Source organism: Sinocyclocheilus rhinocerous, unplaced genomic scaffold (genome assembly GCF_001515625.1).
Source record: "Sinocyclocheilus rhinocerous isolate Xijiao unplaced genomic scaffold, SAMN03320098_v1.1 scaffold292, whole genome shotgun sequence".
Taxonomy (NCBI): Eukaryota; Metazoa; Chordata; class Actinopteri; order Cypriniformes; family Cyprinidae; genus Sinocyclocheilus; species Sinocyclocheilus rhinocerous.
Window position 1 is genome coordinate 373768 of NW_015641024.1, and position 13717 is coordinate 387484.

A 13717-nucleotide genomic window follows, 5' to 3' on the forward strand; every position below is an offset into this window, starting at 1 on the left:
GTTCCCCATAGCGACCCCTAGAGGACGCAGTTCGAAGTTCCCTTGAAAGGGAACCCTGCACCTCCTTAATCGATAATGTACATTGTATGTCCATATTTAAAACTTTATAAACCATAATCTCTTGCTTCCACTAACTGTCGTACACGCATTCACCAGAGAGTGGTGTTCCAGTGTATGACGTAGGCGTAGTGTAAGCTTAGGTAAAAAGTGATGAGCGCGGAAGCACAGAGAGAGCAAAACAAAACACCAGTCATGAATTAGAAGTACAAAATGAGGATTTATTAGTGTGAGAGGAACGTAATTGGTTGTTGGTTGAACATAATTTCTTTAGAAGTTGTCATAACTCAAAAAGACTGATGCAAACTGTTCGGTTCAAGAGTCATTATATTTTGACCGATATCGCCCAGTCCTCGCCTGTGGTGGAAAACCATTGGCATTGCCCAACAGGGGTGTCCTCAAAGCTGCGGCGTTGCTCCTGTCTGCTCTGTAATCTCACAGTCATCACACGCCACAGCACACATACTGAAAGGCCAGTGATAGTATCAGTCCGCATTCCTCTTCAGCGGGCAGAAACTTTCTCATGGACAAGGAGAGTGTTTAACTTTACACCATGAGCTGCAGATGCAGGGCTTCTTTCTTGCATGGTGCCACTGATGAGTGACTAATTTGATAAGTTTTAAGTTTAAACTTTCAACTCGGGTTCTGCTAGATTCAAGGTTTATGAACTTCAGTGTGCCTCTGTGTTTCATATTTTTTCACAGAGGCTTTCATCATCACCCATCATGGGAGCTTAAAAGAGTGGTGTGCTGTGTTAAACCTGTTTTGTTAAGTGTAACCAAGAACAGATTTGGAGGCCTTCCCGAGGGGAGAATATATATCCCAGAATGACTGCCTTTGGCTCCATGTCACTCCCTAGACTTTCTGAATAAAAAATGGGTTGCAGAAGAATATTGTCTTTTTCCTCTGATTTATGAGTTTGAAGTCTGAATTGAATGTGATGAGATATGTGAACGAATACAAAGACATTAAACTTGTCTTTCTGTTGTTTTGTCTTCGCTGGCTGCATGCAAAAGCAAAAACACAGCTGGACCATTGTAGTCATGTATAATTGACTCAATAATAATGAATGTGAATAAGAGTTATTACTCAGTCGAAAAGACCCACAAACTGACAAGTTACTGTATGATTCAGTCTTACTCATGAATTACTTGTTAAGTCCATCAGAGCAGTTATTGATTTAACATCTGACTCATTGATGGCTGGATGTTTACTCTATATGACAATGTGTAGTTGAAGATACTGTAGACATACAAGTGTTTAAAAAATTAACAACCAAAAAAAATTTGTAATAAATTATAATCATTATTTTTGTTTCATTTACTATGTAGTTAGGAACATATTTCTGCAAATTCGACAGAATTCTGTTTAATTTTGTCTATATTTGCTTAATTGTATTTTTTTATAACAATCAGGAGTCATTTCTGCATCATTTATAAATTTATAATTTAAAATTATATTTTGCAGTCCATTTATTTTGCAGTTCATTCATGGTGCACTGCAAATGATTCACTTTCCATTTACATTTGGCAGATGCTTTTATCCAAAGCGACTTTGCTTTCATTTTATACACACACACACACACACACACACACATATATATATATATATATATATAAAATTTTAATCCGTTCTTGCTTTCCGTGGGAAACACATGACCTTGGAGTTGTTAGCACCATGCACTACTGTTTGAGCTACAGGAAAGCATTGATGAAATGTAGATAAATTTAGACAAAAAAGTAACTGTAAAGAACTTCAAATGTAGTAAAAAATATCCAGGTATTAAAATAAAGCCCGAACCAGATCCCTTAAATGAGACAAAAACAAATTTTTCTTAAATAATAAACCTGAATCTGCTATATATATATATATATAAATAATAGCATAAAGACCTCACCTGAAATCGACTCAAAAACGCACAAACAGTCTGAGGTCAGGTGGCAGATCTCTACTCTGTAGACATACAGGCTGCACTGAACTGACATCTTGACAAGCAGTATTCAGTGAATGGAGAAAAGCAGAAAGAGTGTCTGTTTAGTGCTCTTCAGCTGCTGGTCGCATGCTGCAGTGATCTGGAAAACACTCTGCTCAGGCTGTGTGGGAATATGCAGCGGGAAGACACAATAATGATGGCCTCTCACAAAATTCCTTCTTCACCACAAAGCAGCACTTTTAAAGTCAGTGGCTTTTTTGCTTAATCTATTGACAATAAACTTTTCCACCCCAAAGTACAAATGTTTATTAGTCAGTTAAGTGGAGCAGAGTATGTTGAGTGAATGCAAACATATGAGAAAACTGCTCTTTATTTACATTTTATGGTTTCCTCCTTAGCAGCAGGAGGGTTTACTGGATTTGGGGGCATTCAGACATCTTGTGATGATTTTAGACTGCCATCTGGTGGCTTAGCAAGTACTTTTAATTAGACATTTGGTGTGTTCAGAATAGCGTACTAATATATTGTGCATAGTATGCTGCGATATGTGTACTGGATTTCTAACCAACAACCATGTTTGTATGCAAAAGTGGTTTTATAAATTTATAACATATCTTAATATATGGAAGTTTATTTCAAATTGTAATAATATGTCAGAATATTACAGATTTTAATGTATTTTGATTAATAATAAACTTATTAAAATTATCTAGTGTGCAGTATATTATAAATAATTACAATAATTATAAATGTAAATATATAATAATTAAATACAAGTTCCACAATTTAAGCAAACTTGGTGTTACTGAAAAATTAAATGCACTTTTTTATGTGACATGTATAGAAATGTGTTACTAAAAATAGCTGTTGTTGTTGTGGAGCTCATGACAATATTGGCAAGAAAAATCCATCAGGAAAAAAAAATCCTTATTGTTGAGCCCTGAGGCAGTATACAGCATATAGCGTGCAGTATGCAGTGAGCAATGCGCTAGTGTCCCATTCCCTACATTAGTCATGAAACTTATCAGCACAACAAAGCCTCAACTTTGAGGATTACCTGTTTGCATTTAGGATTTAATGGCACACTGTGCAATACTTTTGAGAATTCACCTCTCTCTTCATCTCGTTTTCCCTCTCTCTCTGTAGCTGGCAGGTCTAGGGAGAGGCAGGCAGCATGGCTGAACCCAGACGCGACAGCACCAGCAGCCTGCAGCGCAAGAAGCCACCATGGCTAAAACTGGACATTCCCACCGCTCAGGTGTCCGTGGACGAAGCTCCAGCTTTTGTTCAGGTACGAGCGCTGTTGTCTACCTCATTTTAATTCTATCTCTCACTTCATACCGTCTTTGTAATTCCATTATTTCATACAGTGTAGCTCTGGTTTCCAATCCTGTCCATGTCTTTCTTTCTGCAGCCCGTGAAGAGGCATGGTTTCCATCGCAGCGTCAGTATGCCTGTGGAAACCTCTCATCTCCCCTCTCCTCCACGTGACGTCTTTGACCCCCGTCGAGCTGCTTTCCAGCGTCAGTCTTCAATCACCCAAACCATCAAGAGGTAGGAGAGGCATTACATGTGGCTGCTACTCACATCTACTCTTACAAACCCATCAGGTCTGAGATTCATGTCTTTACCAAAGGTCAAACTCTGTTCCAAAACCTAGTAAGCTGTATAAATAGACATTGTATAGCAAGACATGGTACAAGATTTGCAGCATTGCATGTGTCATTTGAGAAGTCCATTACATAATGCAATGAGACAACCTCACTAAAAATATTAATCCAAGATGGTGGATGAAGCAAGAGTAATGTCTCAATATATTTATTGTTGTGTTGTGACTGTCAAACGATTAATCGTGATTAATCGCATCCAAAATAAACGATTTTTTTTACATAATATGTGTGTGTATTATGTATATATAAATACACAAACATACATGTATATATTTAAGAAAAATATGTTTTGAACATGTATATATTTAAGAAAAATATGTTTTGTTTATATATAATATAAATTATATATGAATATAATTATATATAGAGATGTAAATATTTTAAAAATATATACATGTATGTTTGTGTATTTATATATACATAATAAATATACACAATACACACACATATATTATGTAAACAAAAACTTTTATTTTGGATGTGATTAATCGTATAACAGCACTAGTTTAAAATAATTAAAAATGGACTGTTTTATCTAATATTTGTTTGTTTTTATGTTATGCTTGTTAGAGTGCCACTGTTTTAGCTTAGCAACATGCTAACATCAAACTCTATTAAAAACAATTGTAGGCCAACTCACCAAAGGAGTTCTATCCCAGTTCGGATGCTACCTTAATGTACATTAGCAATATATCACAAGCAAAAAAGGTCTGTTTTCTATTATCACTACAGAGAAGTATGAAGCACAGTTTAAACAAACCAAGCAGCTTTTTGTAACTCAGCCCAGCAATTCGCACGACCAGATTGAATGCATTGCAAAATCTGTAAAGGGAAATCTTTCGTCCTCGTGTGAAATTCCCGATCACATGTATTCCTATTGAAATGACTGGATTTCGTATTCGAAAATTCGTCGAACAGTAGTGAATGTAACCAATTCTTTAGAATACAGCTCACTACATTTTGGAACAAAGCTAAATGACTACACCAGCATTCATTTCATAGCGTTTTAGTCTTGTTGTAGGAGTTTTAATTGGATGGATGCGTATTAATGTAGCCCATGATCTTGCATACTTTGTTCTTGATCTTGCATCTGTGAATCGTGTGTGCTTCTGTAATCGACACTGTAGCACCTTTTTGGTTGCAAGCGAATGTTGCCAGGCTTTTTTTATGATTTGTTTGCTGAGATTGTTTTGAGCTGAGATGTAATAGGAATGTGCATGTGATTCGCCGTGCCGGAGGGTTTGAAATTCCTAATTTCATGGCTGATAAACCAAATCTGAAAAGAACCAGTGTCTGTGCGCCTGTTTACATGGTTTCTGTGTGGACGACGCCAATTTTCAGCCTTGTTTTGTGTATTTCTGTGCATCTGTGTGTGTATGTGTGACTAGCACATGTCTCTCCCTCATATGCTACTCATTAACTCTTGCACAGGAGTTCACTGATAATAACCCTCCTGCTGGAATACTCTGCTTTTGCTCAATTTGCTAATCTTGCTCTCTGGCTCTTGTTGATCTGTTTTCCAGTTCTTCTCCTTCACTCTTTTCTTTTTATCTCTTTTTCTTCTGCTTCATTTCTTCGTCCTGTTCTTCCTCTCCTCCCGTCCTCCGTCTTCTCGGGCCGTCCACAGCAGCAGGAGGGTGCACTTTGAGAGGATTAACACTGTGCCCATTAAGGGTCACCGTGCAGGGCGGCATGGTTTCAGAAGGCATCAGTCCCTCTCCAGAACCCTGCTCAGGTACAGCGGAGCGCAGGAGGCCTGGCGAGGGAGCTCTCACACACAACACACACTATGCAGGGGAACATGTTGACGTGGCACTGTACAATCTCCTGCTCAGCCAGCTTCGGGGTTAGAGTTGTAATAATAGTAGTTGTTGCCATGTAAAACACCATCTATTAACATTTACAGTACATAGTCTCAGGAAAATAAGGCACTAACTAATGTATGCCATTTGGGTACTAATATGTACACTTTAGGTAGTAAGCTTTAAGGTACTAATATGCACTGTTTATGGGTAAATAAGGTACCACGGTGTACCTTTTGAAAGGGTACAGCCCCAGTGACAGCCTTCAGCCTACAACCTTGTATCATTTTTTTGCTGAGTAGCATTTTAATATAATAATATAATATTGATAGTTACAATTTAAAATTGTTATTGTCAGGCCTAAAAATTCATAGAAATTATTACAATCTTAAGAAATTGTTAAAAAAGTAATGGAAATTTCTATAGTGGATATGCATTTTCCTGTATGAAAATGCTGTTTGTGAATGCAGTCCAATCTGCAAAATCTTTTTTAAAAACTCTTATTCAGTAAGTACAAATCACTGGAAAAGTTGTGGAAATGTATTTGATTCCAAAGAAAATATTGGCATAGACAGTTTAAGGTTTAAATAAATAAATATATATATATATATATATATTTTGTGTACACTACGTTAATAAGTTTGGGTTCTTTTTTTTATTCTGCAAGGATGCTATTAATTGATCAAAAGACATTTATAATGTTACAAAATATTTCTTTTTCCAATAAGTGCTGTCCTTTTGAACTTTCCATTCTTCAAAGAATCCTGAAAAAATCATGGTTTCCACAAAAATAGTAAGCAGCAAAACTGTTTTCAATATTTCTAATAATAAGAAATGTTTCCTGAGCAACAAATCAGCACATTAGCATGGTTTTTGAAGAATCATGAGTAATTCATAAAATTCAGCTTTGCATCACAGGAACAAATTACATCTTAAAATTTAATGAAATAGAAAACTGTTATTTTAAATTGTAATACTATTTCACCTCTTCTTTAAAAAATAAATAAATCACATTGACCCCAAATTTTTGAACTGCAGTATAAGAAATGTGTATGCTGTGTATTTTTACTGCTTGTTTAATTATAGTTTTTTTTTTTTAGCTTAGCAATAAGCAACATTGGGAACCCTGACACAAACTAAGACTGGTTTGTGACAGTTTTTGTATGTCTTGAGGTTTTTAATCGGGTTTAGGCTTGTAATTAATGGAAACATATGTAGAAGTAATTGAAAGCACACATGGTCCTTCATGTTTGAGTCAGAGCTTAGCATTAGCTAAAAGACAGCACTGGCTGCCACATACAGTACAGCCTTGTTTACTGGTCACTTTCTGGTTTAATTCCTCACAGACCTCCAGCCAGAAACAACCAGAGGTCACCCATTGTGCGCTTTAAGTCTACAGTCTTTCTGTCTTTATAAAACTTTATACACTTCACCACACCACAGCCATATGCTATTGGTAACATTCTCCCTCAATGCATGTTAAATTGGGAATGACTTTGTCTTAATTCACTGAATCTTTTTGGGTTGTTTTTATGTTCACATGGTTGTCATGCCTTTCGTGACTTCAGTCTTTTGTTCTTATCACGACATGCTTTCACTGTCTCTGACCGTTATGATTTCAACACGGCTCATTGTTGCCATTCTTCTAATCTGAATTGAGCTTATCACAGAAAACATTCCAATACTTCATACCGCTATGTGAGCCCACGGCACATTCATCTTCAGATTTTTTGCGCGGTTTGACACTATTCCCAGACTGGCAGGCTTTATTTGTTTTCTTGCAGATGAAACAGAGTAAGCCGCAATTTGAGTCATGTTTGTTGCCATCCCCAGTGAGTCAGAAAGATGAGATTAGATTGCTCTCTGTGTGATGCTGATCCAGGCGTTCTAGTGAACAGTGTCCTATTTATAGACTCCCAACTGAGAACTGAGTTTGTTCTGAACTACAATGGAAATCTGAGCCATACTAACCAGTATTATTTTAATATTATTTATATACTATTATAGTATTTATTAGGGCTGTCAAATGGATTAATCGCATCCAAAATAAAAGTTTGTTTACATGATATGTGTGTGTACTGTGTATATTTATATGTATATATAAATACACACACATACATGTATGTATTTAAGAAATATTTACATGTGTATATACAGTGGGTACGGAAAGTATTCAGATTCAGCAAAGGGTCTGAATACTTAGGACCATGTGATATTTCAGTTTTTCTTTTTTAATAAATCTGCAAAAATGTCAACAATATGATTTTTATTATATATAAATGTAAATAAATATATATTAGATATATTTCTTAAATATATACGTGTGTGTGTGCGTGTGTATAATATACACCGTACACACACATACATATTATGTAAACACCAACTTTTATTTTGGATGCGATTAATCGATTTGTCAGCCCTAGTATTTATTAATATTTTTACAGTCACATATTCAAATGGAGGGAAATACATATATGTATGATTTAAATCATATATCATGCATCATATATGCATACGCCAGTCCTCAGTAGCTTATTGTTGGAGCTTATTATAACACACCACTTACAAAACATACTCTGATAACCATAATTTCTGCCAATATTTTATGTTTATTGATATAAAAAAATGTCAACCACCACTGTCATGAAACATGAAATAAAACATGACAGAATGATTCTGACACATATTAATTTTTTTATTTTATTAATCCTGCACTAATGCAGATTGTTAAAGAGAGGGTGAAAAGTAATACTTTTTAAGCATAATTAGGATAATTTCCATGAAACTGGCTGTTTCATGGTCAGTAAAAAAATATTTATGGCTGGTAAATTTTCTCAAGTCACTGGACTTTGGCAGGTGTGGTAAAATGTTCGTTTTAGGCCTTGACTATAGATAGCATTGTGGTGATGAATTCTGTATCTCAACACCACTCCTATGCTTCAGAAAATATCCAAATCTATTTATGGATTCATGACAGTAACAACAACTCTAGTAACTATGATATTTTGGCAGAAACTATGGTTACCATGGTGCATTTTTGTAATGGACCACCACAGAGTATGTACTGTTTTGTTTTTGTACGCATTATTTCCTAAAATGGGATTATTTTTGTGGGTGAGGCTGCAATTTGCTGGACTTTCTGAGTTTTTATTTTACACTGGTTTAAATCGATTTATCTGTTTGACTAAAACACGAGTCATAGTTGAACTTTAAAAACATGTCAGCTATTTGACATTATGAAACAGATGTTTCCCTAGTTTTTTTTTTTTTTTTAATGGCACAGCCAAGCAGCTGTGCAGACGGGTCGGACACCAGCCTAATGTTCCTCAGTGTGCGCTTGGTTTCATTCAAGCATGCCTGGCATTTCCTTAGAAGTTTGTTACAGTTACCTCACTTAAATTTCCTTGATCTCATTTGTACACAATCGGGAGGAGACGGTGTGACACACATTTGTGGAAACTACCATTGCAGCGTCCAGATATTGTGCAAGAACATGCTATAGCGCACAGCTGCAGGGAAACACCAGAGAGTCAGGGATCGCATGTGATCTGTGGATGAGTGAGCTCAAGCTGAACAAGGGTTGTGTCGATCGCTCTCAGGGGCACGGCGGACTGGTTCGGGGTCAGTAAGGAAGGCGACGCCACGCAGAAATGGCAGAGGAAGAGCCTGCGACACTGCAGCCTGCGCTACGGCAAGCTGAAACCTCAGGTGATCCGTGAGATGGAGCTGCCCAGCCAGGACAACATCTCCCTGACCAGCACAGAAACCCCTCCGCCTCTATACGTGCCCTCATCTCAGCATGGCATGCAGAAGGTACAGTACCAGAAGTTGTCACTGGAATAGTTTAAGTGCACCTGCTCCTCTTTTTAACGATGCTCTCTTTGTTCAGATTGTGGACCCGTTGGCACGAGGGCGTGCGTTTCGCATGGTGGAGGAGGTAGATGGCTACAGTGTGCCTCAAACTCCCATCACGCCCGGCGGTGCGTCCCTCTGGTCCTTCAGCAGCTCACGCTCAGGCCTAAACCGCATCCCACGCAGACGCAAGCGCGAGTCTGTGGCCAAGATGAGCTTCAGGGCGGCGGCAGCTCTGGTCAAGGTGAGCATCATCAGACGTGACTGATATGGGATTTCAGGATTTCAGTTGACTTTGTACATTTGGAATAATTTTGGAACTTTTCTGGAAATAACAGAGCAGTGTTTGGTCTAAATAATGCCTCACATGGTCAGATGTCAAGTCATTTGTATAGCGCTTTTCACAATACACATGGTTTCAGATGAGCTTTGCAGAAAATCATGATGTTAATGTCTGTAACATCTTAATGTCTTCATGCCTTCTTAGCCATTTAGCAGATTAGAGCTGGGCGATAATATAGTTTACATTTTGGGATGATACAAGCAATCAAGCAGTTTAGATTTGCTATATAGTGTGTATCGCCCTGTGTGAGTATATCCTACTTTATATAAAGAGCTGGACGATAATATAGTTACATTTTGCGAAATTTAAAAAAAAAAAAAAAAGTATGCAGAGATGTAATGTTTTGTTACTTAAAATGATATAATAATAGACCTTAGGATAACGCCATCTTTCATTTTTGACAGGAATGTAAACAAGGCTGTGAGGGACTGAAGTACAGTGTTCAATGGATTGTACTGTTGTTTAACAACACACTGATTGTTCAGTTGACAACGCATCTTTCTGAAAAAGCTCTCATTAGACCAGTGCCGATCCTAGACTTCTGGGGGCCCTACGCAAAATTGGAGTGGGGTATGAGTGGTTATGAACGAATGAATGAAAGTCTTGAATCGCGCTCGCGGAGAGCCTTTTAGAAACAGTGTCTCTTCTGCGGCTCGGTACGCTTGCGTATTTTGCGTATAGGGAGGATCGGCTCTACATTAGACAAATACTCCATAACACAGTTTTAAAAGTTGAGTTGTGAAAATTACCTGATCTACTATCTTTATACGTGACATTGTAAAGACTGTAAGTCTATCCCTCACAGCCTCGTTTTCATCCGTGTTAAATTCAATATGGCGTCTAACCTGGTTAAGGTCGATTAACCCTTTGTTAACTCATGTTAGACATGTTTTGAAACATCACCCAGGAATAAATTCAAGATTTCTTGTAAACAGCACAAAGCATTTATATCTGCCGTTTTAGCTTAAATAAATTGTTAAATTATGCAATAACAATGGGTCTCATTCACTAATAATTGCATGAATTATTCGTATTTACTGTAGCTCAAGCTATAACACATCTTTCTTGCCCTTTATATGATTAAATATATTTATGTGTGTTTATGTTTATTTATGAAAATGTGTAGTTTCAGTTGTTCTTACATTTCCTACAGTTCCTACTTTCTCGTAAATTTAGAATGTATTTTAGTACTAAAGTTCTTGATGAAACATGTTTTTTCCAAAAACATTCGTATGCAGATTTCACACACAATTTTTTGGTTAGTGAATTCTTTTAAACTGTGGATAACATGTTAATGAACAGAAATGGTACTAAGAACACTTACGTTACTGTAAACACTACAATGACTTGAATTAAATGTGCAAACTAAAAGACTGCAGATTGGTAACATTAATATAGTGGTTTATAGTGATTATCCTATATAGGTTTTTCAATGGCCAGTGCTGATACTGATTAATTGGCCTGAGCAATGTATCTTTCTGTCACTATTCCCTGCTGACCTTGGTGCAAATGTTGATGTTCACACATAGTCAATGCATAGTTTAATCCACAGCATGAACTTCAAGATTCATACAAAGGTTTGTTGACAATTGCTTGAATCCTGTCTGAGCTTCTTGGTTCACTATTATAAGTGACCCAACAACAAAGTTTTACTGTATTTTGGGATAATTTCCTGAACAAATGCACAGATTCTCCACAGACCTACATTAGAACAGAGCAGAAGCTTGTCTGATAATGTCGAATGAGAACAGCTGCTAAGTATGATTGTTAAGTAACATTTGTAAGGTGGGGCTTAGCGAAGGGGTCATCTGAGGTTGTCTGAGTTCATGAGGACACGTTAGATAAATCAAATGTGCACATTCAATCTTAAAAATTACCAGTAACATGAAGCAAAATATACAGGCCAAAGGTCTCACAACACAGTCTCTTTATTCACCATCTTTGATATACATTTTAGTGATTTATTCTTAGTACGGTAAATAGTGTATGGTATTTATAGCAAGTACTTTTTATACCGCTTAGTATGCTGATAAAGTGTCTGTTTGTCTGTATTTGAAGGGTCGTTCGCTGCGTGAAGGCACGTTAAGACGAGCTCACAGGCGCAGCTTCACACCTGCTAGCTTTATTGAGGAAGATGTTGTGGACTTTCCAGATGAACTCGACACATCGTTCTTCGCCAGGGTAAGCAAACTCCACCAAACACATCACACATACATTTGCTTTTGGGAGACTTTTTCAGCATGTGTGTGTTTACGGTGTGTCTGGCCTCAGGACGTCCTGATGCAGGAGGAGATGTCCACCTTTCACGATGAGGTGTTTGAGTCTCCATCAGACTCCACCATGAAGGATGTGGACAGCAAACAGCTGGATGAGTCGGAGCTAACAGGCAGCGCGCTGGACAAAAGCGAGTTAGAGAGGAGTCACTTAATGCTGTGAGATTCACAACACATTTACATGATGCCATATTTCCTCCCACAATGATTGTGTTGTGATATCAAAACATATTTTACAGTAGATAATTATTAGCTGCAGAGGTATTTCAGAAACTGTATTTTCATTCTCAGTTTGAAATATCTGTTATGATACAATTTAATTGTAGAAATATTTTAAATTGATCATTCAAAATAGCCATTACATATTTTAATATTAATGTTTTCATAATTAATATGTAATATTTTTAAAATGTCATTTAAATCATATTGAAATATAATAACACAATTAATTAAATATAAATACATTTTTAAATATATTTGAAAATTTATGTTAAGCAATATTAACATCTACATTACATTTATTCAATTAGCAGATGCTTTTATCCAAAGCGACTTACAAATTAGAAATACAAGCAATTTATGAGGCAAGCAATTTATTGCCTCATAAGGAGGCAATAACACAATTTTAGCAATATCAAAAATTGTCCAAAATTTTACAAGCTAGAAGAAGGAGGGATATAAGAGTAGTGATAGCATAGAAAAATATGTTGCCGTTTATTGTTCACAGAAGAATAATCAATTCGATCATTTCATTTGAAAAAGGACAACAATTTATTGATATAATAAGATCTTAAAATGGAAAACTATTAATTAATCGGGCTCAGATATTATTCTAGGACTATATATATGCTCTTTAATTCTGTCCTGTTCTTCAAACAGGCCTCTAGAGCGCGGCTGGCGGAAGGTTAAAGAGGGAATGCAGGCGCCCCCTAAAGTCCGACTGAGGCAGGAGGTTGTGAGTGTGAACGGTCAGCGCAGAGGCCAACGGATAGCTGTGCCAGTCAAAAAGCTCTTCGCAAGAGAAAAAAGACCGTATGGATTGGGCATGGTGGGAAAGCTGACCAATCGAACATATCGCAAACGCATCGACAGCTACGTGAAACAGCAGATAGAGGACATGGATAATCGCAGGTATGAGAACTGAGTTCAGTTCAGACTCTTCTATTAGACTTTTAGAGATGCTTATAATATGAGGTGGTTTCTATTTTGTTTCTCAGGCCTTTCTTTACATATTGGATAACGTTCGTTCACATACTCATCACCATTTTGGCAGTGTGTATTTATGGCATTGCACCAGTGGGCTTCTCCCAGCATGAAACCGTCGATTCTGTGAGTCCTGCTAAGTTTTCAAAAGGTCCAGCATGTTTGATGCTCTGTTCCTGTTTCTGACCATCTGGTGTTTGTCAACACATTTTTCCCCCACACAAAGGTCCTAAGAAATAAAGGCGTTTATGAAAACGTCAAATTTGTGCAGCAAGAGAACTTTTGGATTGGACCAAGTTCGGTGAGTCACTACTTTCTAAAATCAATGTGCAGGAGCTTAAGTTATAATTTAAAGGGGACACCGGATTTCCATTTTCCACAAGTTGCTATGATTCTTTAGGGTCTTCATGAAATGTCTGCGACATACTTTGGTTAAAATTCCTCAATAGTCATGTAAAACAACACCTTTTTACCTTGTCAAAATTAACAGCTCTGTTCACAGCGACCTGTTTGAGTGTATGTCTCTTTAAATGATAATGAGCTACTGCTCACCCCGCCCCTCTCTTCCATTTTTTGTGTATTGG

General features: G+C 37.0%; 1 protein-coding gene across 2 annotated transcripts in view; it reads left to right on the forward strand.

Annotated features, from left to right (window-relative positions):
* Nucleotides 1–13717, forward strand: part of LOC107754036 (inactive rhomboid protein 1-like) — a 50910-nt gene that overhangs the window by 30123 nt on the left and 7070 nt on the right. Inside the window, exons 2-11 of one of the 2 annotated variants that reach the window (XM_016570348.1) lie at nucleotides 3137–3281; nucleotides 3405–3544; nucleotides 5288–5395; nucleotides 9062–9275; nucleotides 9352–9558; nucleotides 11716–11838; nucleotides 11929–12089; nucleotides 12810–13061; nucleotides 13148–13259; nucleotides 13360–13434. In XM_016570348.1, coding sequence (XP_016425834.1) covers nucleotides 3165–3281; nucleotides 3405–3544; nucleotides 5288–5395; nucleotides 9062–9275; nucleotides 9352–9558; nucleotides 11716–11838; nucleotides 11929–12089; nucleotides 12810–13061; nucleotides 13148–13259; nucleotides 13360–13434 — 1509 coding nt within the window. In that variant the 5' untranslated portion in view covers nucleotides 3137–3164. Of the gene's footprint in view, nucleotides 1–2999; nucleotides 3282–3404; nucleotides 3545–5287; nucleotides 5396–9061; nucleotides 9276–9351; nucleotides 9559–11715; nucleotides 11839–11928; nucleotides 12090–12809; nucleotides 13062–13147; nucleotides 13260–13359; nucleotides 13435–13717 lie in introns of those variants that run through there. The other variant, XM_016570349.1, reaches the window with a different exon arrangement.